Source organism: Aythya fuligula, chromosome Z, assembly GCF_009819795.1.
Source record: "Aythya fuligula isolate bAytFul2 chromosome Z, bAytFul2.pri, whole genome shotgun sequence".
In the NCBI taxonomy this organism is placed as follows: Eukaryota; Metazoa; Chordata; class Aves; order Anseriformes; family Anatidae; genus Aythya; species Aythya fuligula.
This window is the reverse complement of record NC_045593.1, coordinates 53,014,177-53,040,199: the sequence shown is the minus strand read 5'-3', so window position 1 is coordinate 53,040,199 and position 26,023 is coordinate 53,014,177. Positions and strand designations below refer to the sequence as shown.

Sequence of the window (26,023 nt, the reverse complement as noted above, 5' to 3'; positions counted from 1 at the left end):
TCTGTAAAGTTCAGTTTGCTGGTCCCAGGAGTGGTTAATAGTGCTCATTTCATGAAGTTCAGGTTTGCCAGGCAACACTGGGGTAAAAGGGTACAGATATAGGGATGTATCCCTAAGCAGAAGCAGAATCACAGAGTGGCTGAGGTTGGAAGGGACCTCTGGAGGCCACCTGGACCAATTCTCCCCCCACCTCACCCCCAGCTGGTCAAACAGGAACACCTAAAGCAGGTTGCCCAGGACTCTTCCAGATGGTTTCTGGAGGTCTCCAAGGGGGGTGACTCTTCAGCCTATCTGGGCAACCTGTGCCTGTGCTCCGTCACCCTAACAGTAAAGAATTGCTTACGGATGTCCAGAGGGAGCCCCCAGTTCTTTTCTGCAGAGCTGCTTTCCAGTTGGGTGGTCCCCAGCATGTCCTGGTGCCTGGGGCTGTTCCGTCCCAGGTGCAGGACTTTGTGCTTCTTGTTGAAGTGATCAGCCACTCCTCTGAGTGTTGTGTCATTTGCAAACTTGACATCCCAGCAAGGGCTCTCACATCATAGAGCATGCCCCATGGGTTTTGATTCAAAATCAGATCAGGGAAGTTTTATGATGGACTTGTTGCAATTTAGGTTTGGTCTGGTGCCCTGGAATGCTACCAAGACACGCTGTGAGCAGTCCTGGTGCTTCACTCTCTTTGCTTTTCACCAGCTCAGCCAGTGCTGTTCCTACCACTTCAAAAATAAACCAAGTGGCCCTCCTTGACATAAATAAACTAATTACGGCTCCTTCTACTTAGTCACCTCCAGTCAGAAAAGCCAAAACTCTTGAGTACAGCAGCTTCCCCATAGAGCTACTGTTGAACCCTGTGGCCTCTCATTGTGAATTGACACCAACCCTCATTTATCACCAGCGCTGTCTGGAGCTGTATCTCAGAAGCCCATCGGGGTTGGCAGGAGCATCTTCTGTTGAAAAGTCTGCATGTTTGCTCTCTGGGCAGTTGTAATCATCTCACATTGTCAGCATTCAGGCTTGGTCACCCATTAGTAACAACCTTTCCAGCTGCACTGAAAGAGGGGGACTTCTGAACAAACAGAAAGGGAGAGAAGATTAAATAGGTGACAGCCGGTAAAGACAGGAGCCAAGCCAGAGCTATTTATTTCAAATTATTTTATTTTGGAAAGCCAAGACATCTTTGTGGCAGGCAGGAGGGGCTCAATGGCTGACCAGACATGTGGTGCCTTATTACTGGGGCAAATTCATTTTCTTTATTTATAAACATATGGGTACCTTGCAAACTTATTTTTACACATTCTTTTCCAGCCATATTAATAAAGAAATGTACAGAAACCACGGGGAGTTTTCTGTGCCTGAAAAGAAACTATTAGAAATAAGCAATAGTGCTGCCAAGCACATCTGTAATGACTGCAGTTATGCTGGCATTGCAGGCATTTATCCCAGAGCAGATACGCCTTAGCAGGAAAGGCATAATCTCTGCACACACCTTTAAACACTAACTCACCTTCTGGTCCACAAAGGAGGAGTTAGAGACGTACAGACTGTGCTCCTGTATCTCCCCTACCTGTGAGGGGATCCTGTGGGTTTAAATCTATTATTTTGAAGGATTGGAGCCCCAGCCCAAGGTGTTCTCAGGCATGGCTGTTTTGCTCTGTGAGCCTAACATAGACATGTAGCTTCTCCAGGAACGCAGGAACACCTCCAGTGGGATAACCTGGGGCCCATCTCCAGCACACAGCTCAGGCTGTGCTGTCTGTAGCTGCCTTTGATGACTTCCTTGCACTACTTGAAGCCTCTAGCAACCAGTGGCTGCTTGCTGTCGCGACTTCTCTTGGTTAGCAATGCTGCTGCAGTGCAATAGTCATTTGTTCATAAAAAAAGTACCTGTTTTTTGCTAGTGAGAGCAAACCACTACAGCCACTTAGTAACAAGCAGCTAGCTAATAAAGTCAGACAACCAGTCTTCTGCGTGTTGGCCCACCTCAGACCTGCCTTTCACTGCTGTACAGTAGAGCTGTTCAAACCTACAAGTAATGGCCAACAGTATTTCTTGTGAACAAGCAAGACAAGGAAAGGTCCAAAACACCACGTTGCCTGTTCATTTTCTGACTCATTCGCTGGTGCTCACAGAGAGGTTTGGAGTGCTTAAAAAAAAAGGTGTGAGTGGAACAGAGTTGTCTCCACTTGTAGTGCTAATTAGTGCACTACTCCATGATGTTAACAAGTACTAATAGAGAAATGCTAAGCCCCGTGAGCGTCCCTTCTCTCTTGCTAGGGTCTCTCTGCTAATGACCCCTAACAAAAGTGTGCAGCAGTAATAGCTGGAAACAACACGCTACGTGCATTAAACGACTTCATAACCATGCTGGCTGTAAAAGCACAGAAGAGCTTGTGCTGCTAATCATCTGTATTTTGTGGCTGCCTTTCCCCTGGGACTCGGGAGCATGTGTAGGTTTGGCATGGGTTCACCCTCAGAGGGTGGAAAGGGACCAAGCCCAAACTGCCTGCGTGTGGCCTGGATCCTGCCCGGGCGCTGGGCCCGCAGCTCCCAGCCCGTGTCTGCTCCCCAGCAGGGCCCTCCAGGGCCTGGGACGTTCCTTGCTGGCACTGGTGATGCCAAGGGGAAAAGGGGGAGGCCATGGGGCCCTTCCAATAGCTGTCTGATATGCGCTGAGGCTGGTTTATTGCACCCTCCTCCTTCCTGACCCCATCCTCAGGGGTGCAGAGAGGGAAGGCTGCCGAGGCCTGCCCACCACCCTGGGTCACCAGGCGGACACCAGCACATGGCTCCATCCCCTCCTGCTGCAGCTCTCACAGGGTCCAGCCTGCAGGCTTGGGGCTGTTCTTCCTCTTCCTCCATATCCCTCCCCCAACACCCTCAGCCCGTGCTCCATCCCAGAGAGCTGAGGCACAGCCCAGGGGCTCTGTTTGCAGGGGGGGAAAGCGGGCAGAGGGGTGTGAGTGGAAATGAGTTGTGCTGATAAGCTTTCTGACTGTATTTTGTTTTACCGAGGTTCTTAACAAATAATCTTTCTGCAATGCAAACCTGGCTTATCAGGCTAATGCAGATTGTCTGAAATCCTTATCTCCACGGGCCAGTTAGCTGGAGTGATCCCCTTTTCACAATGAATAGAGAATGAAGAGCTGAACACAAGCCCACCCCTCCCTCCTTCCAATCATTGCCATTTACTGGCAGTGAACCGAGTGGCTCTGATTCACAAACTCATAAATAACGCAGGGGCTTCAGAGCTGAGCTCTCCTGTCTTTCCAAACAGTTGCTCAGCTGTGCAGGGAGGCTGAGCCTGGGGGGGAGGTATGGGGGCAGAGCTGGTGAAGGGGAAGAAGGAGAAGTCACTGGTTTGTTACAGGCTTTGCAGAACGGTCTGTGTTCGAGCAGGCTTTTAACGCTAGAGATAGCGTGGTTGCCTCGCGCGCACAGAAGCGTCCTTTGCTCTAAGCATTGCAGCGAACCCAGGCTCAGACGTTGAGATGAATTTCCTGGGCTTTTTTTTTTTTTTTTTTTTTTTTTTTTTTTTTTTTTTTCTCTGTATCTTTGCTTGGTGTGTGCACATGCATGTGTGGCAGGGGAAGCTGCTGCTATTTGTAGGTTTGAGATTAACAGTGAGAAATGTGCCCACTGCTCAAGAGGAGGATTTTTCTTCATTGTATTCATTGTGTGTATGTGTTTGCTGCTCATCCTGTGGGTCAAGTATGTGTACCTGGGGATCAGATGTCAGCTAAATAGCTCTGCTCCCTTTTCCTATGGTCCTATGATAAAAATAATAGCATGTGTAGGGAAGTGTTATTATTCTGGCTGTGGAGCTCTGGGAACATACACATAAACTCCATTTCTGGGAACCCACGATGGAGCAGGCAGACATAGCTGTTGTCTCTGTGTGCCTGTGATCAGTGACGACATCCTCCCCTCCTGGAACATGATGCAGTGTCTGATGGCTGCACCAGGTTCTAGCCCTTCATGTCCAAAATACACAACAGGCCTGTACTAGAGGAACAAGAACAAGGGAAGAAGGAGCCTGAATGTTATCCACAAGCATGTGTCAGTGTTTTGTCTCTTTCCCTTTTGAATATTTTCCTGCTCAAGAGGCAAGGGTCTTGAGTCAACATTTGCTTCAAGGGGACTTCTCTAAGCTATAGCTGTACAGAGAAATAAGGCTCTGCATGAAACAGGCTTCCCACAGCATGCAGCACTGAGAAGTGCTAGTGGAGTCGCTGTCAGCTCCTCTTGGCATCTGGGCAGATGCCAGTACAAAGGATTAGTTTAGCAACAGAGATGAACTTCCTCAAAGCAAGAGAGCTTTCATACCCCAGGATGCAGTTTATCACCTTGTATTGATGCTAGTTAGCTGCTAAATCCACGAATGTGAATTACACCAAAGCATGGAAATATCTTGGAGATAACTCTACCCTGGAGCATGGCAGTATTGAGACTGTGCAGTATGTTGGGTGCCTTGCACTTCATATGGCATCGCACAGGTAAAATTGCTGCCTGTTTTTGCATGTGAAGCAGGTCAGACCACATCAACAAGCAGCCAGGAGGAGTTTCTGCCTCCAGGCAGCCCCAGGGTTTGTACCTCAGTCTCTGTGCAATGTATGGCAAAGGGGTGTCTCACCACATCACAGCTCCTCGAAGAAAACACCCTGTGGAGATGTCTTTGTGTGTGCTGTCAGCATCTGCAGCATTTCACCTGCTGGCTGTTTTCCAGGTTGTGGTCTTAAGCCTTTTCCCCACAAGCCAAAAGTAGTTTTCCCTGCTTGCTTCAGAAGAGGAGGATAAATTCTAGAAACAAAGGAGCAAGATGACTTTGTGATACCCTGCAGTGCCCCTCTTTAACCAGACCATGGCGTGGCATTATGTATTCACACTGCTGTTGGTAGCAGTGAGAGATAACATTGCACTGCACCTCTGTTTAGGTGATACCTGTGAGTGGCAGCTGTGACACCAGTCGTCAGAGACTCCCTGACAAACACAGCAGCCATGAGTGGATGTGTAAAGCATTACCAGCATCTCCAGATGTAGCTGTGAGGATGGAGTGTGCTTCTGGAAAAAAAGGCTTACAATTAGTCTAAAGTTAATATATCAGAAGAATTCTATACTGGTGTTGTGCTTCTTCTAGAAACTCCAGCTTTGGTTTGCTTCAAATGTTCAAAAACCTCTTATTGTTGTCTGGTCTCACAGAAGTCCCCTTTTACAATAGAAAAATGTCCACATTCTTCCTCTTCCCCTGGCTTTGATGTGAATGTGTGTGGGAGGGCACGTGTCATGCTACCTGCTATTTTTTATAGTCTGGAGATCTGTATCCCAATTCCTTTCCAGTTAACATGTTTCTCAGCTTGAAGTGTCACCTCTGCACCTCACAGGTGGATGTTCAGGGTGCAGACCTGGTTTTGTTGAAGCCAGCAGCTGAACTCCTTGTGTCCCATCAGGGCCTGGGCTTCGCTCATCTCCCCATCCTGGCAGAGCTCAGCTCAGCCCAGCCAATGCTGTTACGTGTTGCTGAGCTCTGTGGTATGTCCAAAGGGCTACTTTGCCTCTCTTGAGGGTTTCTTTAGCCTGCTTGCTGAGTCTGAACTTCTCCCCTGTATCTGGGGCCTTGTGCTGTGTTTGTGGGTGAGCTGTTTTCCAGGCTTATTCCTTCTCTCCGAAGTGCATTGGTCTGCTGGGTCCTGCTGCCTTTCACACAGTTGCCACCTCAGCCAAGTCAGGGGATAACTGGACCGTAGGTAATAAAAAGACAACATGCTGTGAGGCTTTACAAACTCTGAGCATGCTTGTCCTCATATCACTGCATTTCTCTTGGTGGGAGAGGAGTGGGCTACAGCTGTTGGGTGATGTTAGAGCAGGATAGGGTCAGGCGTGCCCCCAGCCAAGCCAGGTAAGCACAGCAGAAACTGTACATTTGGTTCCTGCATCCCGAGGACTTTTCTGCCCAATGCCTTTTTGTACCGGGTCCGGATGGGTCCCAGTACACTGCCCATGCAGAAACACGGAGGACTCAAAGAAGCTGGCCGTTTTCGTTGGTGATGGCTTGTCCTGGTAATGCCAACTGGCTCAGCTTTCCTTTTAGCTTCCTCAGGGCCAATGCAGACAGATCAATTAGGGACTGTCCAGCAAAAGCTGCAGCTCCTCAACCCTCCCCCAAACAATAATAAAAATATGCCCTCGCTTTTCTCCTTCCTTGAAGACCCCAGGAGAGAATTAGCTGGTGCTGCAGGTGCAGTCGTCCTGCAGGGTGGTGAGAGCAATGAATAGTAAGGTTTTTAGCTCAAGCACACTAAGGCTGTTCAGCAGCCATTGGATAATCCCCTGTTAATCAGATTATGTAAATTCCTACTTCAGCATCCCTATCCCATCTCTATCCCTGCTCTCCAAGCTGGAAATAAAAGGCACTCTAAAAAGGAACATTTAAACCGCAAAAAGGCCGTGCTGCTGAAAGGGGTGGGCAGAGGTTGCTGAGACAAGGAGCAGCGCAGCAGGGCTTTGTTTCTGAGCAGGCGGGCGTTCCTGCTCGGCAAAGCACTGGAGACACCAACAAAACGGAGGTCAGGAGTGGGTGCTGCCCGTGTGTCAGCCCTGCCTCAGGTCCTGGAGACCTGAGGGCTTCTCCTGGGGTGTTGCTTGTGGTGCACTGCAAGAGCTTCAGTGACCTCCTCGGACGAAAGTGGCTTTCTTCCCTTTCTCCTGCATTCACGATGTGTTACAAGGTCACTCCCTCGTGCTGCAAAGCCCGGCACTCCAAATCACATTTTGTCGAGATGTGCTGCAAGCAGTCCTGGCTTAGTCACTGAACGCAGGGACCAAAGAGGACTGAGGGACAGGGTACAAAAACAGCCACTGAAGCTGTGCTCACAAAGCCTAGGCATGCAGGTGCTGCATCCCCTGAGCCTGCGTTAGTGCGCAGTGCATTCAAGATAACCACATCCTCTGGCTCTGGGCTCCTGAAACACTTGTCAGGAGCCTGGGCAATCACAACAGCATCTTACACAAGTTACAGTGAGCACTAGCACTGAAAATCTGGCTTACAGTCCTTGCTTGGTCTCTGAGGCTGTCACATTTTCACTAGGTAGGAGCGCTTTTTTTCTTACAACGTGGAGTAGAAGGCTGAGGAAGGCAATAGAAGTCATTAACAAGTAGCAGAGAGGAGCTTAGAGCTTATTTATTCTTTTTGTGGCCACTGAAAACCACCCAGAACACGGAGCTGACCTACATTTGCTGTATAATACTCCCGGCTGAAATCAGCTCCTTTTGTTTGTGATAAAGGTGGAGGCTGCCTCTCCCACAGCAGACGCAATACCCTGGAAATAAGCTTTTCAAGCCCAAACAGGGCTTTCCACTAGGCTTTCAGTATTCGTAGAAGATCAGGAGAATTTGTTCCCCAGTCCTCCTCCCCCTGTTGCTGAACTCACACCGATACCGATGTCTTGTTCACGGTGGGTAGCAAACCTGTCTGAACGGCTGTGAAAAATATTGCACATACTGCACAGGGACATCACGGATTTGATGGGCCAGGCTAGCTACAGGACATGCTGGGTTTCAGGGCACAAGGTGGCTTAGTGGAGGTGACAGCAACAAAATCTGCACACAAAGGGCTTTTCTGGTGTTACTGGAGCTGCTTCCCCGCGCTGTGAGATGAGAAACCAGGGTGCAGGGATGATGCTGATGGTGGGGAATGGCCCTCTTGGTCCAAACTTCTAGGAGCTTCTGGCCGGCCTTACAAAATTGTTTGGAAAATACAGCTGGTTGTATATGCAGATTTTATGTTTCTTACTTACCCTGAGGAATTTTGTCAAAAATCTGTTTCTCCCCTAGAAAGTAGAGAGAGGTACAACATAACCATATTACAAATCAATCAGCAGAACTGAAAGAGTAAGGGGTGATTTCTGTGTGCTGTGGACTGCTGCTGTTCTGCAGCAGCCGGTGAAGTACAACAGTGTCCACAAGCTGAGCCCCTTGGAGACAGAGATGTATTTAGCAACATTTGAAACAAAGCAATTGAAAATGAAATTTGAAACAAATTGTCCTATTTCTCCTTCATCAAGGTAGGAATGAGGGTATGCATTCATAACTGACAAAAAAAAAAAAAAAAAAAAAGGATGTAAAATCTTTAAAGTAAAAAAAATACATTTATGACACAATAGTCAGCACGTCTGCTTTTTCTATGTGAAATGGACTGCAAGACAATAATGCACTCCTGAGAGGCAGTTTTTTTGCACTTACCCTTTGCAAACACATGCACCACTAGTCTGGCAGTAAGCAATCTCAAGCACCAATTATCAGTCCTCTCCTTGGAGAATTTCAACCTCATCCATTTTCAAGCAGCAACCTTCAATAAGAAGAGATATTAGGGAGATTCAGGGCAAAATCTCTTCATGCTTGCAAGAGCTTTCCTCAAAGAGGAAACATGGTTTCAAAGCCTTGGAGGAGAACTTGCTAGATGGTGCAAAAGGCTGGGGACTCACAGCACTTCAAATACCTGCATTGAGTATTTGGCTTGAAATTGATGAAAATTAAACAACTTTTGTCATTGGTTAAAAGACTGTTGCGGAAGGCACAACCACTTCTGTGGCAGAGACCCTTCAGGGCTTAAAATGTGGCCAGGAAGCTTTACCCATACTCTGCTCCTTGCTCCTTTGAATCCTTCTTTCGAGTGATTCTTAGGTGGTGGCTTCATTGCTGCACACAGCCTGGGCAAGCTCACTGTTCTGTGGCAGAGGAAATGGGACCTCTGGGGTGAATGTCTTGTTTTTCCTCATTTCTAGGTGATTTCCAGAAAATCTGTATTTTCTAGGTACTTCTGTGTTACTGGGAAAATGAGCTGCTTGCCTCTCCCCTTCTGCTGCCAGTGCCTGGTTCAGAGAAACATTAGGTCTCTTTCTTCTGTGGCTAAGCATTTTCTTCAAGGCTATAAGCGAGTTTCAGCATTAAAAAGGAAAAGATTTTTGGCTTCTGGAATTAAGCTGAAAAGTGTGGCCAGAATTTAAATCACCCCCCGATGTGAGTGTTTTGTTAACACTAATAAGAGATTCAAAAGGTTACAGAAAGCTTTGGATGATGGAAATTTAATATTTCAGCAGTCTGCATGCAGCTGCTGTTTTGAACCCCGAGCAGCCTCCTCCAGCTTGCTATATTCAAAATCTATTGATCTAAATTTCAATTTTGAAGGGCAGAAGCCCAGATGTGCATAATTGCTTCTTATTGTTCCCATCTGTAAAATGTGGCTCTGAAGGCTCGGTGGTAATGTTGCTGTCTGTTTGCAGCCTCGTGCTGTCCTTTTTCCACCCATCACTTTCTGTCTGCTGCTTTCACCAGCCTGAAAGTGTCCCCTTACAAGGGGGGGGGGGGGGTCGGGGAGGGAATAATTTGAACCCAGGCCTATCTCCTGAAATCCCTGCTCATATTAATGTAGAATTCTCTTTGATTTCCTGCCCATCTGCAGCAAGAGTTTTGCCGAGGAAGGGCACTGTTTTGAGGTGTCTCCCAGCAGTTTCTGCACCTGCAGAGTGCTGCAGCTGGTTGTTCCCAGCTCCTCCAGCTGCACACGCTGCAGTGCTCCCACCCTGCTCTCCCCATCAGTACCACGGGGGTACTGGGGCTCTACTCTGAGAAATGTTCAAGGAGGGAAAGAGTGCAAGTTACAAAAAGTCCCCTGTTTCCACTTGACTTTTCATGAACTGGTTACAGGTGGCTGCTAAAAAGCTGGACCCACTGCAGCTGAGAGTTGCCCCAGACTCCAAGGAAGATTTCAGAATGGGTCCCTGCAGAAATCTTTGTGAGGAAGAGCATGCCCAGGGCACAATATTGCTTTCACTGCTCTTGTTCCCTTCTCCCTGCCTGTCAGCTGTTCTGGCACCCTGGTCCTGGCTGAGGGCAGACCTCGGTGCCCCCAGAGTGCTGTGGACACTGTGGATGCTCTGCAGAGGCAGCAGGGCCTTGCCTGCACCTTGGGGCTTGCAGAAGAGGAAGGCTGGTCTGTGACAGCCCTTGGAGGGTTGAACCTGGCTCTGGAGAGGGCACCTCTTGCATTGACATGTGAATGAGAACGAATAGCAACCCATCCAGCCCCTCTCCCAGCAAGGACAGATGCTCTCATGTCTGCATGTTTTCTGCTGCTTCATCTTGCTGGGTTTTGAAGGTCCTGGGCAGATGAGTGTCCAAGCACTTAGGGATGAGCAGTTTCATTTCCCTCCCCTTCCTGGGCTGGCCCCATGAGCGCTGGGGTACCTCAGGCAGGCAGTGGGTAAATGAGGGGCTGGGGGAAGCAACACAAGGGGAGGAGCACTCTGCAGCTTTCCAATGTAAATGGCATGGAAATCAGGCTTCTGTGAGGCCAAAGGCCCCTCTGGAATAGGCCTACAGTTAACACAACACTCGTGCTAAATGAGGCGGTTGACACAGCTTTCAGGCTGTAGTGCTGCTGTTAATTTACTGTGTGAAAGGGCTGAACCCCCTGGTCAGGGGATGAATTGCCCCACCGAGGACCGAGGCTTTTCTCCCCATGGAGGAACTGCATCCTTCCACCCCGGGATGTCAATATTTATGGGGGGCAATCCTCCTAGCTGAGAAACGTGCAGCGCTTTTACAAACCCAGTGTGGGAGAAAGCATGAGCCCTATCCAGGATGTGCACCATGGAGATGGTCACAGTGATGTTTGGAGGTCTGAGGTGGCCTCCAAATATCTCCAGACCCTCTGAACCTCTCCTTGGAGCTCTGTGCCTGACTGGAAAGGGAGCCTGGGTTTTGTCAGGCCCCCATAGCAGCTCCTCTGCCGGGTCCCTAAGCTGAGGGACCCCTTTCATGCAGGGGCAGTCTGTCCTTTTGTTTTTAGCAGGCAGATGTGAGATGGCTTGGCTGCTGTCCCTGAGCTGAGAGGACATTTGGGGCCTACCCCAGCAAAGCAGAACGAAGTCTGCACTTGGCAGACCCTGTGTCTCAGCTGCAAGGGTACAGAGCGGGGTTGCCCTTGCTTTTAAATGCAGAAATTAAACCCAGCCTTCATGCACTGCGTGGGCCCCACAGTGAAGGGAAAGCTGGCTGATGTGTGAGTGCATGCCTGCAGCTTCTTCTTGTACTCGGACCCAGGCAGGCACCGGAGCAGCAGCTCAGGCTGTGCTGCAGGCTGCAGGAGGTGCAACCAGGGGCTCCACGTGGAAGCCAGCTTTTCTCCAAAATGTAGTGGCAGGGTCGATTTGCCTGCACATAGCCGTCTCCACAGCATCACAGCATTGTCAGAGCAGAGGGCATGTCCTGCTCAGGGACACGGTAAACACGTCAGCCTGTGTCTGAACCCGGCGTCGTGTTAAAGCCAGCTTTTGAATAAACATTGGATCTCATTTACAGGCTCAGAGCTGACAAAACAAAACAAAACACACACACCAAAAAGAGAGAGAGAAAAAAAAAAAAAAAGAAAAAAAGAAAAAAAGATTTTATTTCCATCTTTTCCTGCAAAGTACGTCAAACCCAGCCAAAGTTGTGCCCTGACTAGTAAGCACGGTCAGAGTTCCTGCCCCAGCCCTCCAGAAAGGGGCAGAGAGCGGTGGTGAGGAGAGAAAAGGCAGGACAGAGAGAATCTCCCGGGAGATGCAAAACGAGCTCCTGGATTGCTAGGACTAGTGGTGACACGCGCCAGACAAAGGACCTGCTATTCTATAAATGAGGCGGCCAGGACCAGCACCAGGCGGACTCCATCCAGCGAGAGCAAGCTCTGCGGCCAGGCACGGCGAGAGCTGCCAGGGAAGGAAAAGAGGAGACGTCCGATTTTGCCGTCCCTTCACCAGCTGACCAGGTTTGGCGAGCTGCAAGCACCTGTGACCAGAAATGTAAGTGACGACTTACTCATCTCCCTGCAGAATTGCCGCCCCTCTCCTGGGCTTACCTTGCAACTTCCTCGGGCATGCTGATGTTTCCTTCCCGAGACACATGGCAGGGACTTTCACTTATTGTCATGGCATCTTGGGATCTTGTCATCAAAAGGCTAAGAGTAAGGCACCTTATCTGGCAGACGTAATGGTTACGGAAACAGCCACTTCTGGGTGACTGCCTTTAATTGAAATAATTCTGTTGCCCTGTTCCTGTACTTGGGCTTTTCCAATTCTTAGAACCCACCCAGTGAATAAAACCTTACACCAGGTGAAATATTGTTTTGTTTGTTTTTATATTTTGGACAGAAATGTTGATGCATAGATGTGGAGCGAAAAAAAAAAAAAAAAAAAAAAAAAAGTGATTCTTAGAGTCACTGTTCCTAGTATTCCTAGATTTTCTTACATTATAACTTCATAATTACCCACTAGGTGAACTCATTTATACCTCAGCAAAGTGATGTGAATGAGTTATTGCACTGGTGTAAAATGATTACACAGAGCACCATAGGAACCCTGAGTTGAGAAATAGAGCTTAAACGAATTCTCCAGTGTTTGATATTTGAAACAAAATATTTGCAAAAGCATACAGAACAAAACATGTGCCAGACCTTTTTGTATGATTATGCACTAGCCTGTGTGGAAATCCTATGAATGTGTCAACAAATAAGGATGTTAAAAGGAGCTTTAAATTTCAAACCTCACATATTTAAAAATATCCCCACTACTTTACAGGACACTGCCTTAGAACAGATGTGCCTGTAAAATGCACAAGTATCTGAATTTTGCCTAGTTCAATAGTTCACTTAGTAGGAAAAGCTTAATGATTTTATTCATTTAAGTTCAGCGGGTAAATGTTGACAATTCTCAAAGTTAAGAAACAAACAAACAAACAAAAAAACTTTTGAAACCTCCCAATCTAGAACAGGTTCATATTTCCAGGGCTAATCTACTACATAAAGTTGTGTCTATCTGAAAAAGCAAATAATAAAAGTAGCATTTTTTTTTTTCTGAAGTAGCTGTATCTGTTTGTGTGTGAGAGTATAGGACAATATATGGGTTTTGGGACCTTACTCCACCATACATTTCACAAAAAAATAGCTGAAATAAATGCAGTTTGCTTTTATTACCTGTTTACATGGGATATTAGAGTAGTCATGGTGTGAGTAGCTAATCCAAGAAATGAGGAGCTCACAGAGCCACCAAGCAAGGTGGGCAGCTTGGTGACAAAATGCAGGTGCCCAGGAGCATGGCTGTGGCTGTGATGATCTTCATGCTGGCCTTTCCACCAGGTGTAGTCTTGTGGAGGTTAGCAGCATGACACCTATGGAAAACCAGCAGCACAGTCCTTGCCTCATGGTGGTTGGTATCACAGCTTTGCAGGTCACGTTTTGCCCTGGTGAGTATGTTTCTCAGTGCTTTTGTTGACCTCTGATCTTACATGCAGCAGACCCCAATAATTCCTGGGGTGATGCCATGGTGCCCTGCAGACTGGTTTTAAGTCATGTTTGGTAGGAAACGAGGACACTGTACACAGATAGTGGGATGGCATCAAAATTTTGGTCCTGCTGAAGTCACAGAGAGATTTTTCTGTCAGCCTCAGAGCAGACCTCAGAGCAGACCTGGACGGGATGTGTAGTGAGTATTGTCATGGGGTCATACCCTAAAACAACAGCAGATAGACCTTCCCAGAGGCACATGTCCCTAAGGACTCCTGCAGCAGCTGTGAGCTGCCACAGGCCCGTCCCTGCCAAGCTGAGAGATGGGCAGCATCTGATCCCCCTCCTTTAAGCTGAGAAGGGCAGGGACTTTGTAATATGTAATATTTGGGAAGTGAATTCAACAGAGGCTGTTTTTAATGGAAACCCGGTGGAACTGCAGTTGAACCTTTGACTCAAGAGGGCTGTACAGGAGATGGGACTAGGAGGACAGAAAAGCTTTATTACAAAATGTTTCCTGGATCTTTCTGAATAGACAGTGCTAGTGCAAGTTCAAAAAAAAAGGGTTAAAGCTCTTGGCTGAACGTCTCTTTCTCATCTGCTGTACAACATAGCAAGCTGTTGTGTCCATGCCAATACACTAGACTTTAATTTAGCAAGAACTGTTGCAAAGCAAGAGGGCTTTGTTGTTGTTGTTTTTTCTTTGCACAGAGCTGTGGTATAAATTGATTTTACTGTAAAAAAGCATTGGCAAGTGGGGATACATGGGAAAAAAAAAAAATCCTGTGTGCACAGGGAGTTAATTTTTGCAAATCTCTTTGTCATTTGTGATAAGGTTTCAACCACGTATTTTGTTCTCTGCCAAACACCTGTTGGGTGGCAGTCCATCGCTTTCCAGATCTACCTTTCCAAAGACAGTCTTAGGAACAGCATTTGAAGGTGTTCAAATTAAAAGTGTCTGCGGGGAATACTTATTTTGCCAAAATTTCACTGATTTGCTGACAGCAGTGAGCTCACATCCCTGCAAGAAATATGCACCCTCTGGGTGGGCCACCAGACTGCAAGGCTGCACCACTGCGGGGCAAGGCTGGCTGCTGTGAAAATTACCTTCTGAAACTGTAATCAGACGTAGTTTGGATGAGTATCCTCAAATGTGGAGGCTGACTTAAGCCTGTGACTTTTACACCACTCTTTTGCACTCCGGTGGTCTCCTTTTCCTGGAGGTTCAAAGAGAGGACGGCATAGCTGGGAGCGTCCTGTAAATGCTGCCCTTAGACAGGAGAGCTCCCAGAAGCGGAGATTTCACTGCGTGCGCTTTGTCTCAGATTTACAGACCTTAAAAAAGGTAAATCACTCTGTCAGCGCTCGCTGTTTTTTATGGCGCTTTAGCTGCTGTGCTGTGCTTTGTACCGCAGCACGATTGCCAGATAACCCTCCCGACAGAGGCGTGAGGCAGTGAAACGAGACGTAGTTTACTGTTGGAGTCCCTCCTCGTCCCACGCCTGACTTAAAACAAAATGAATTTCGCTTACAGGTGTTTGGAGGCGCTCCACCAGAGTGGGGAGCGATGGCTCTGCTTCACCTCATGGGCCCAGCACTCGTCACTGCCGGGTGAGGCTGGGCCACCCTGAGCAGGCCACTGTGCTCACACAGAGATGATTTCCTTTCCAAAAAACCTGCAGCTGAGATGGGCTAATTGCAGGCAGGAGGGACACGGAGGCACAGGAAGGAGAAGAGATTTGCCTGAGGCGAAAGGGGAGTGGAAATGAGGACAGAAGTGCAGCTCCCTGGTGGCCTGCACAGCCTTTTGCTCACTGTGCTGTGCTCTCCCACCAGCACACCAGTGGGATTTCGGGTGGGGGGCACTCGGGGAGGGGTATGGAAATGCTAAGGAAAGCTGAGAGGGATGATCCCGAGCCTGGAGGTGTGCTGCCCCTCCTGCAGCCTGCTGAGCTTCCCAAGGGATGGCCTCCAGGCCTGAGCAGACAGCATGGTTCAGCTGCAGAGCGTCAAGACTATTTCTCCTATGGGGAGGAGAAAAAGAAAAGAAAAGGAAAAAAAAAAGTCGCATGTGTTACTGATAGGCAGTGTAATGTTTTGTGACATCCGTACTCAATCTTCTCCTCTGCACAGTACTGAGCCCTGTGCTCCACAGCTGGCATGGAGCTGAAGAGGCAAACAATGAGCTTCCTCCTCCTCCTTCTCCTCCTCTTCACCACGTCGCACTGAGGCAAAGCGAACAAAGCGTGGCCACGGGGAGCTCTGCTGGGGTGATCTCTGCTCCCCATGGTGGATCAGGCTCCCAAGCACCTGCCTGCTGCGGGGCCCGGGCACCACCTGCTGCTGGGCTGCCATTGACGCCAGGGCTGAGGGGACTTCACAAAATCAATGTGTTAAATAACCCATTCTAGCAGGCACCGGGTTTTTCCCCTGTGGAGCAGCAGCGTGGCATCGCAGGTTGACTAGAAGCACTCCAATTCTTGCTGGCAGCAGGCATCTGCTGTCTGATTAAGATTTGCAGGAGTAGGTCTCCAGTGGCTGGTTTCAGCATGGATTTAACTTCAGTGAGGTCAAAGGTATAACTTGAGGGAGGAACTTTCTCATCCACAATCTTTATTTAATAGCAGCCTGCTAATTATGACTGAGTGCTGGGCTGCCGGTGAGTCCCCTGCCGGCCCTCAGGCATTAACCGCTGGCTTGGGGGCCATTTGCTGGGGAATGTCCTCGCAGGGACGGCACTTTGTGCCTCAGATGCTGCTGCTGCTGCTGCTGGAAGCGCCTGAGCTCTCGCATGGAGAGGCTGCGAGAGCTGCTGCCACCGAGAGAGAGGTCTTCATCTCCTCTATTGTTTGGTCTTTTGTCTGGTGACACTTGCGGCTGCATTAGCCACAGCCAGAATTTCCCCCCCCCTCCTATTTTTGCTCATTTCAAAAGAGCAGGCAGGGGGTGGGAAGAGCTTCATCTCTCCGTTCGGTGGGTGGCAGTGTTTTGTTTTCCTCTGTCTGGCTGTCAGGGCAGATTCACTGCTGAGCTGGGGCTATGGCTTCGCACAATTCTCTTTACACGCTGCAGATGTGGATCGCAGCTCACAAAGCTGCACTAACCTGCTGCTTCTGGATATCTCCTCCTGATCCCGGTTAAATCTTGTCCTCGGTGGCTCCGCTTTACCCCTCAGAGTTACTCTTCCAGCGGAAATGCTGTAACCCTCCGGGTCTACATTCCTGAGAGCAGAATTAATCCCCTTGAATTTAGCCTGCTGCTGTCCTGGTGCCTTTCTTATCAGCTGCATGTGGGGCTGTTAAGCTGTGGCTGGCGGAGGTGACCGTAAAGCACAGGGTAATCCAGGTGTGCAGCTTCATGCTGTTTGTCCATGATGTGTGTAAGCAAAGTGGTGATCTCTGCATGGGTTTAAAATGGACTGAGGGGGTATGGGCTGTGTGCAGCCCCTGGGCAACACCACACCAGAGAAAGCTAAGGGACGTGCAACATTAGCAGAGACCTGAAGCTGCAAGTAATTTCATACTGAAAGCCACCCTTGGTGGGGAGGAGGGCTGGAGAGAAGGAGGGAAGAGGAGGAAAGGGATGAGACAAAATGAATGGAAATCAGATCCCTTGTCAGCAAACACGCTGCCTTTTGGCCGGAAGGTGCCGTGATTAGAGGGAATTGGAGGGATGGGCAGGTCGTGATGTGAGGAAAGAAGCTCTGTTGAAACATTACACTCGGGCAGCACAGGACCAGGCTCATGAAGCTCCTCTCCTGCTTCCAGCAGAAGTGCTGAGCGCCACGACAGGAAATACCAAGACAGCAGTGGGAGAAAGGGAGAGGGATTTAAGGTGGAGAGGTGCATGGAGGTGGGTCACACCAGCAGGGCATCTCCCCATGGGGTGTCAGCACAGAGGGGAGCACTGGGGTGGGAGGAAGCTGTTGTTCGGGGATCCTGAACAAATATCAGAAGTACAAACACGCGTTTTTGAAGTGTAAAGCAGGCGCCGGTCCCACAAAGGCATCTATTTGCTGACAAGGCTTGTGACCACAGAGGTAGTGTCCTTTCCAAGTGAAAGAGGAGAGAGACAAAGGCAGTGTAGTGTGCAGGAGCAGGCTGGGGTTATTTTCCCACCAATAATGCTGCTAAAAGGACAAATTCACAGCGCCAAGGCTGTGTGCTGACCTGCTCTCCTGGAGCGCTGCACTGGGCACTGGCTGCAGCAGAAGAAAGAGCAGAAGCTGACCCTCAATCAGCATTTGTAGCCCAGATGTACACCCAGAGCCATGCACCAGAACCACAGCCCAGAGACTGAGCAGCCTGGCAAAATGCTGTCCTCCTGGCCCATTAGAAGGAGCAAGGAATCCCAAATAACTTCTCCTACCTCATGAAAAATGACTGACCTTGTACAAGAATAAAGTTATCCTAAAACAGATAAACAAAAAAAGTGGGGGGAGGGGAAGCAGGTGGCACTCTGAAAGTCACAGGGATCCAAGCAGCTGCTTGGAAAAATAAAACTGTAACGGTGAAAGTTTTGCCCTGGGAATGAATGTGCCGCAGTGGACAAGAGCAGAGGAGGACAGCGTCTGAAATCTGTATTGCTGTTTCAGCAGTGTTCTTGCCAAAAAGGTAGCTAGCTCTTCCGGGTGGGTGCAAAGTACAAAGTAGATTTGTTCACATAGCACAAACCAAAAGTGACGCGCAGAGTAGGAAAACAATTTTAAAAGAGAGGTGTGGTCCCCATTTGAATCAAGCAGTGGGTCTCCATGCAAATCTACAAGAAATATGAAAATCTCTCAGCCATTTGCAATACGAGGGCTTGCTTCTTTTTCAAATGAGCCACTCATGAAGCAAGGACATTCTGACGGGACAAATTTCTTGTTCCTGAAGGTGGAGTAGACAACCGGGCTGCCAGCAATTTCCAGCTTCTACCAGAATAGCAATGCGGCAGCTCTGTGAGGGCTACAGCTGAGAGGCGACAGGGAGGTAGGGGCAGCGTGAGCGTAGCCATATAAAGCCTACACAGGCACATCTCTGACCATGGCTCCAACGTGATTTATGACCCTGTAGCTGTGTCTGTCTGGTGATTTGCAATCCGTGCCAGGCTGGGACTTCTCGGCCTGCCTTGCATGTCTTGTCTCCCTGCCAGGGGAGCCCCTCCAACCTCTGCATCACCGCAGAGTTTCCCCCTTCTGGGGGTGAGGGGTGCTTCTCCCCAGTCCCTGTGGGACTGCTGTGTGGGTGAGTTTGCCATATTAAGAGCCTGGGTTTACACATGCAGAAGAAGGTTGGTGGAAATATGTGCCCTTTATTCCCTTGGATGTTTTCCGTTCCCTTGGATTGTTTTCCCTGCTCCAACTGTCTGTGTGCCATTGGCATAAAAAAGCAGCTTCAGAAATGGAAAAGTGGATGTCTGCCACAGGGCTGTGTGAGAGCAGGGAAGGCTCTTTGGAGGGAACTACATCCATCAGATGTTTATGAGCAAGGACCAGAGGGCTGTTGGGGACCAAAACAGCCTTCCTGGGAAAAGGGAATGGGCAAGAAAAGCTGTGTGGTCTGGCGTGTTACAGATGGGCATATATGCCTTCATCCATCTCAGCTGGTCTCTGGGATTCCTTTTGATGGCAATACAAGCAAGGCTGGGTCAACCCCACAATCCCTTGATCCCCTCTCTGCCAAATTGCATTTAGAGTCACCCCTCAGAGCTTGCAGAGCAGTCTCCTGCTGCCAGATCTGCGCTGGGCCGTGGGTTTCCTTAGCTGCTCAGCTCCCCGAGGCGGCGCGGCCAAGTAATCTCTACGGGGACATTTTGGCTGGAATGCCTGCACGCTTTGTAGGAGTCATGCTTAACCTCTGCAGCCTGCAAAGCCCTGCCTGGGAGCACTCGTGGCATTTGTGGCTTAGCCTTGGCAGCTCTCAGAGGCTAAAATAGAAGTCCAAATGGATCCAACTGGAGAGTGCCTGCCGCCAGCAGCGAGCAGTCAGTGTGGGCTGGGCAGGGCACCAGAACATAGCCTCCCTGGAGAAGTCTCCCGAAATAACCATAATCACACGTACTCATTAATATCAGCTGTCTGACCGCTGCAGGCCCCAACACAAGGTCCACCCAAGCCTGGCTGAGCTCCTGCTGTGAGCCACAAGGCCTGGGCCGGGTGGGAGCAGCCCCCAGGGAGGTGTGAATGGGGTTTGGGAAGCACGGGGGTGTTCTTGGCCTCGTCCTGCCTGCCTGCCCTCCCTCCAAAGAAGTGCCCTGTGGGTCAGCAGTCAGGGGTATCTGGCATGGACTCACCATCTCCTCTGCTTTGCAGCGCTGTGGGAATGACAAGGAAGATCTTCACCAACACCAGGGAGCGATGGAGGCAGCAGAACGTCAACAGCGCCTTTGCCAAGCTGAGGAAACTCATTCCCACCCACCCGCCTGACAAAAAGCTCAGCAAGAACGAGACGCTGCGGCTCGCCATGAGGTACATCAACTTCCTCGTCAAGGTGCTGGGAGAGCCCGGCCTGCAGCAGACGGCAGCGGCAGCACGAGGCAGCCTCCTGGGCTTCTTCCAGCAAGCCCCACGCCTGCAGAGCATGGAGGAGCTGGCTCTGGTTGAGAGCTGTGGTGCCTCCTCTCCTGGTGGGAGCAGCAATATTGCAGAGTGCTGCTGGCCAGAGACTTTGTCTCCTTAGCAGACAATGAGAGATTGGTGTTAGTCTGATACATGTATTTCCCCCCTACTTTTTTTTTTTTTTTTTTTTGTGGGTTGCTTCTGTATGTACATTGATTATTTATTTATATTTATTACTTTTTTTTTTTTTTAATAAGTTTTTATTTAACAGGAAAGGAATTATTTGGTCAGCCAGCAACCTGAAAGACCAGAGAGAGAACTCTCAGACCCTGGGAGCCTGGAAGGACTCACCGCTGCCACAGCAGGGTCCGAGCCAGAAGGGCATTCTGCCCTGATCTCTGTTAGAAAGAAATTCATCCAGTGATTCTGGCAAGGAAAGAGATTGTTCTCCCACGCTATTTTGAGGAAAAGCTACTGAGCTCAAGTAATCCTGACCGTACCACAAAATTTTTCCAAGAAAGACATCTGACCTCAGTTGCGAACAATTTTTGAGGGACATTTGCTCCAGTCATTCACCTGTGCTTCCAGTAGCTACTGTCTCTCACTGTTAAACCTGCAAATCTTATTTCCAGCTTGATTTTTTTTTTTTTTTTTGAAACTACAAGTCCTAGCCCTTGAACCTGGCCACACCTTTCCCTGTATTGGAGGAATCCATCATATTAGAGAAATATGCTATTAAACAAAACTAAACATTAGTTTAAAGAGGTCCCAGGACAAAGGCCTCAGTGATGCGCTGAGGAAACCTTCTTGGAAGTGCAAGTGAGAGGTGCCCCTTCCCACTCAGAGGTGCAGAAGCAGTGGGTGCAGTCTGGGTCTGGCAGAAGCTGCTGGACATACAGGACCAGCACACTCTGGTCCCTGTTGGCACAGGGAACAACCACCTTGCTCTGGGCATTTAGGTGACAAGCAGGCTGAGAGAAGTCTCACGAGGGGTGACCATTGTGGGTTGTTGCACACAAATCAATTCAATTTCCTGAATTATGGATTCAGATTTTTCCTGATCTATGTCAGCAAAGATCTGGTCTGCCTCTGAAGAGTATAAACCTTTTCTAGAGGAACAGAAAAAACGACACCAGGTGTAAGCAGATCCTGTTCCGATCCTGTTCCCACTGACACAAGTCTTTTCTCTTTCCATGTGGACCCAGGTACACTTCAATACTTAGAAAAAAATATATATATATTCATGACAAGTGAATAAATGGAGCTCACATGTGCCAAGGCATCTCCCTGGGCTGTTTCCAGTTATTCATGAGGGCAGCTCAGGGCTGGTGCTGTAGGATGCAGGAGTCAGTGGAAAACTGATCCAAAAAATAAAAAACAAAAAATCTGAAAGGGTTGATGACTGTACCATTTTGTTTCTGAATACTGTGAGTCTTTGGTTTGCTTATCTCTGCATTTCTGAGCTATCAGGGCTGAGGACTGTGCTGGAGAGCAGCTAAGTGAAAACACACTGAGAGACTCTTGGATGGCCTGTGCAATTAGCACTGCCAACTCTGCCTGCTCTAATGTCACCGAATGGAATCGCAGCCTCTTCTGCATGGAGCCTCAGAGGTAATGAGCCAAGTCCTAGCTCTCTGTTTACTTGCTGGGAGTTACAGCAAGACAAATTAGTCCAAGTCAATCAAGGTACTTATTGGTGAGGTGTGGTGGTGCTCTTCGGTCCATCACCCACTTGATATCCTAGGAAACACACATCACCAAGTCAGAACATCTTGTAAGAAGAGTTATTGATGAGGGAAGGTGAAAGACAACCTGTCTATTTTGTAACACAACATGCTTATGTATTTTTTATCCTAAAAAGTTCCCTTCTTGTTATTGCTTTGGTTCATATCAACACTTTCTTTGTTCTCCTTTCCATTTAGGAGCTTCTTACTCTCATGTTCCACTTGTGTTTGACTAATTCTGTCTACCAAAGATTTTTTTTTTTTGTCATATCTTTTTTCTTTGTGTTTTGCAGATTTCTTATCTGTATGATCATGAATAAATGTGGTGCACCACCTGATCATATTTTGTGCTATATGTTTAACATCTAATATATTCCAAATAAATTATTTAAGAAACAAATCTATCTTTGTCTTTATAGCCTCTAAAATTCAATTTTACATTTTTTGTGATATTTGGTAGAGGATATCAGAAACATCACAGTATAATTTCCAGTAGAGAATCATTCTACTACTCAGCACTTATGCAAGATTCTTGTTCTTAAGGAACAACTTGGAAATACTAACAGATGATGAAAAATGACTGAATTTCTTTGTTTATTATAATTTACACTTTTTGGTGGAAATCTATTTCAGTCTACGTATGAGGAAGATTTTGACCAGCTCTTGAAAAATACTGATAAGTAAAATTTAATTGTGAAATACTGTTCTGTCTTCCAAATATTTACAACTCAGAAAATTTTAGCCAACTCCATTTTAAAAAGCAGAAGTAATCCTGAAGAGTTAACATGAACTCTGATTTGAGTCTATTGTTATCCAGAAATGTTTAAATAGGTACAATCTCTGGATTCAGACTGGAGCACAAGTTCAGATATAAAAACTCTTCCAAAGTTCAGAGGAGCTTGGGATGTAAAGCTGCTCTGGCTAGCACCCGCTGGGAACAACCTAATCCCCAGCTGAATACAGGGCTGGGAGAGGGAGAGGGAGTACTCAGGTGACAAATGAAAAAGCTGTGAGGAAAAGACAGAAAATCACTGGGACACAGGGACAATTTCAGCTGCTTTCTCAACTGGATGTCCCATACTGCTCTTTGGAGGGGAACTCCTTATCTAGGAGTGTAGTGATAGGACAAAGAGTAATGTCTTTAAGCTAAAAAAGGGTAGGTTTAGATTAGATATAAGGAAGACATTCTTTACTCTGCGGGTGGTGAGGCACTGGAACGAGTTACCCAGAGAAGCTGTGGATGCCCCATCCCTGGAGGTGTTCAAGGCCGGGTTGGATGGGGCTTTGGGCAACCTGGTCTGGTGGGAGGGGTTGGAATGAGATGGTCTTTAAGGTCCCTTCCAACCCAGACCATGCTATGATTCTCATTCTATGAAACACCAAGACAGATATTTCTGTATAATATGTGCCTGAGAAAGATGTCGACCCGAGAGATTCTATTTAAAAATAATGAAATCAGCAAATGTGACCTTTAAAATATGTGTTTGCACCATGCATGGCAACATCAACTTAAGAGAGTGTCCTCTGCAGAGAGCAAGTAATGCTGAACCAGTCGGCATACTCAGCATCATGTGCCCACTCTTCCTCTGGGGGTGGGCATGGTAAAATCATGGTGCTGTGCTGTGAGATAATGGTACCTGTGGCATGGAGGTCTACCACATCACGTGAAGCTGGCTGAAAATGTCTCTTGTTGCAGCAGTGGCAAAATCTCAGTGCAAATGACAAAAGTGTCCCTAGCCATAAGGCCCCTCCTGAGTCTCCTAGTGGTAAGTAGCAGCCCTAAAATGGGTTGTGTGAACTGCTGAACAGCACTACCCCCGTCCCGTGAAGTTCTTTGTACGCCTTTGTATGCCTTCTCCTTTATTTTGAATTTCCGTCAAGATCAACAGAAGAATATACCTCTGCATTTCAGGTGGAAGGAGGACTAGTTTCTTTAGAGGCTGGCTGCTGGCAGAGAAGTGCCACTCCCCTGCTGACACGGAACCCGGGGGGACTGATGCCACAGGAACTGAGCACATTCTCAGTACCTCCTTTGTGGCTATGGATTGTAAATGAAGCACTCATTGGATATTTGGGTTGAGCAAAGCTAGAGAAGCACTGCAACATCTTGCTCTGAGCAAGAAATGGGCACTGCAGCACCAACATGCTTCAGAAACACATGATTCGGGAACCACCTAGTAATTTATATTCCCATATCTAACTGTCTCCCACAAATTTCTTTGCTGGTAGGGAATGATATGCAGTGACCACGGCTAAAGTAGTGTGAGCAAGGCAGATCTGACTTTTGTTCTTTGAAGGCTGGGTGATGAAAGGAGGTGGAGAGAATGGGAGACTTAACTACTGACCTGTGGGGCAGGGGTCACTTGGGAGCCAGTCTTAAAATCTAAAGGCCATAGACAAAGTGACAGAGCCTAAATCCATCAGTTTCCAGGGATGTAATTGTGTTTTTAAGACAGCAGGTGCTGAGAGAATCGAAGGAGAGAAGGTGGGTGGAAGAAGCAGCTCAAACAAGTATAGGGGTTACAGAAGGTAGAGATTACCCCTGTCTGGTCAATGGATGTATCTGGCTGGATTTATTCATTATTGTTCTGCCAGTAAGCCACGGGGAGTGTTTTCATTGCACTCTGGGTTGGTCCAGGTCTTTTATTTGAGAAACACAGATAGCCTCATCCCATTGTATCCTCCCCCAGCCACCTTCCTGTGTGTGCACACCCCATCTCTCCATGGCTTGTTTTGCTGCCACAGACTGCAAACCCTACAGTGCACAACTGAGTCTCCTGTAGTACGTCCCTGTTCTGGAGCATCTTTTGGAAAAGGAACCTCCCAGGAAAAAAGGCAAATGAAAAGCCACCATCCTTTCTGTGGCTACATCTCCCCTGCTGAGTGTCAATGCCACAAAACAGCATGGAGGTGGCTCAGGATGAAGAGCAGAAGTCAGTGAGACTTGTGAATCTCAACATGGACTGCACTGGGCCCCAGGTGGGACTTCTAATTCTCATGTTGGCAATGCAGAGAGGCATTCACAAGGACAGGGATGGAGAAGTCTCTGTGCACCCACCTTTCTGTCCCATTACAGCTGGCTGGGGGTACTGCGAGCAACACTGAATACCTCAGACCTGGGGAAGATCCTTCCGAACACCCAAGGTTAGCCATGAAATACCTCTGCACGATGCCCAAGAAACCTGCCTGAGCTTAAGAGAAGTGAACTGAGGATGCAGATCACAGTTTACAATGGGGTTGGTTTATAGCATCAATTTTTCTCTTGGTGACTGTATTTGGCAAACCCTTGAAGAGAGCAGTGCTCAGCTCCTGGAGCTGAGGAGGGCTAACAGCAGCTGAGATTACATCTTCCTCAAATCACAGCAGAATTACTGTGTCCTGATATGTAGATGTACAACCACATAAAATATAATCTACAGAATCCCACAATTCAAGACTATACAGTACTAAATTCGCACTGTACAAGGGTTTACATCTACTGGAAAGACCTGAAGATTACAAAGAGGAAACTTCAATGGCTAAAAGCACTCGGAGTGCAGGCTGTTACACCGAGCCAACCAGGCACAGGAACTCAGGCCAACTGACTGTGACCCAAAGTGCTTTACTGCCTGTGGGGTAAAAAGTGTTTCAGAAGGACGTATCTGGCCCTGCTATGAGATGAGTAACAGCTTTCTGCAGTGATCTCTGTGGGTCTGAACGGGAAAAGCTCACTGCCAGTTGCAAGGATGGCTGCTGGCTCACCGCAGCAAGTGAGCCTGACAGGCTGGCTTTGCCAAAAACACTCAGCTCTGGCACAAGCTGCTTGGGTGGGAAAAGCTCCCACTGCTTGAAAGGCGACAGAAACAGCGTGGTGCAGAAGGGAGCTACCGGTTCTGCCTCCTCTTCCTGAGCTATGTGGAGGAAACCCTTCTCCAACATTTTTACAGGCACAGAAAGTGGCTAGCTGCTGTCTGGCGAACGCGCCCAGCCAACGTGTTTGGCAGAGGATGGTCCTGCCTCCCAGGCCACATTTCTGCATGTTCACTCAGGAGGCCAGTGGGTGTTCCCTAGCACCAAGACGGGGAGAGAAACTCGTGGTAGGCAGCTTCTGCAGGCAGACTTCACCCATCAATTTTTAATTGCAGAGCTGAGCAGATTAGAAAGCGTATGTGTTTGTGTTCCCCTCACCACCTCCTTGAAGGCTGTTAAAGTTCATGTAAGGTCACGTGCAAATGGCAGGACACAAATTTTTCCTTTGAAATCTTTCAGATTAAGGGAAAAGGAAAATGACAAGAATGAAAAGAAGAGAAAATGTCAGTGAAAGTGAGAGAAAGCGTCCAGGATGATCCTTGCATTTCTGGCACATCTGAATGGACACTACTCTTGTTGTGGGTGCATAGACTTCCTCTGTGTTACAGCTCTATATATCATCTACAGAAAAAAGAAAAAAAAAGAAAAAAAAAAACACGTTGTTTC

General features: G+C 48.1%; 1 protein-coding gene across 1 annotated transcript; it reads left to right on the top strand.

The window, feature by feature from the left end:
- Nucleotides 1-11,791: 11,791 nt before the first annotated feature.
- On the top strand, nt 11,792-19,965 carry TAL2 (TAL bHLH transcription factor 2). The gene is made up of 2 exons (XM_032206616.1): nt 11,792-11,828; nt 19,599-19,965. The coding sequence occupies exon 2, from the start codon at nt 19,609-19,611 to the stop codon at nt 19,963-19,965; it is 357 nt and encodes a 118-aa protein (XP_032062507.1). The 5' UTR covers nt 11,792-11,828; nt 19,599-19,608.
- Nucleotides 19,966-26,023: the final 6,058 nt, after the last annotated feature.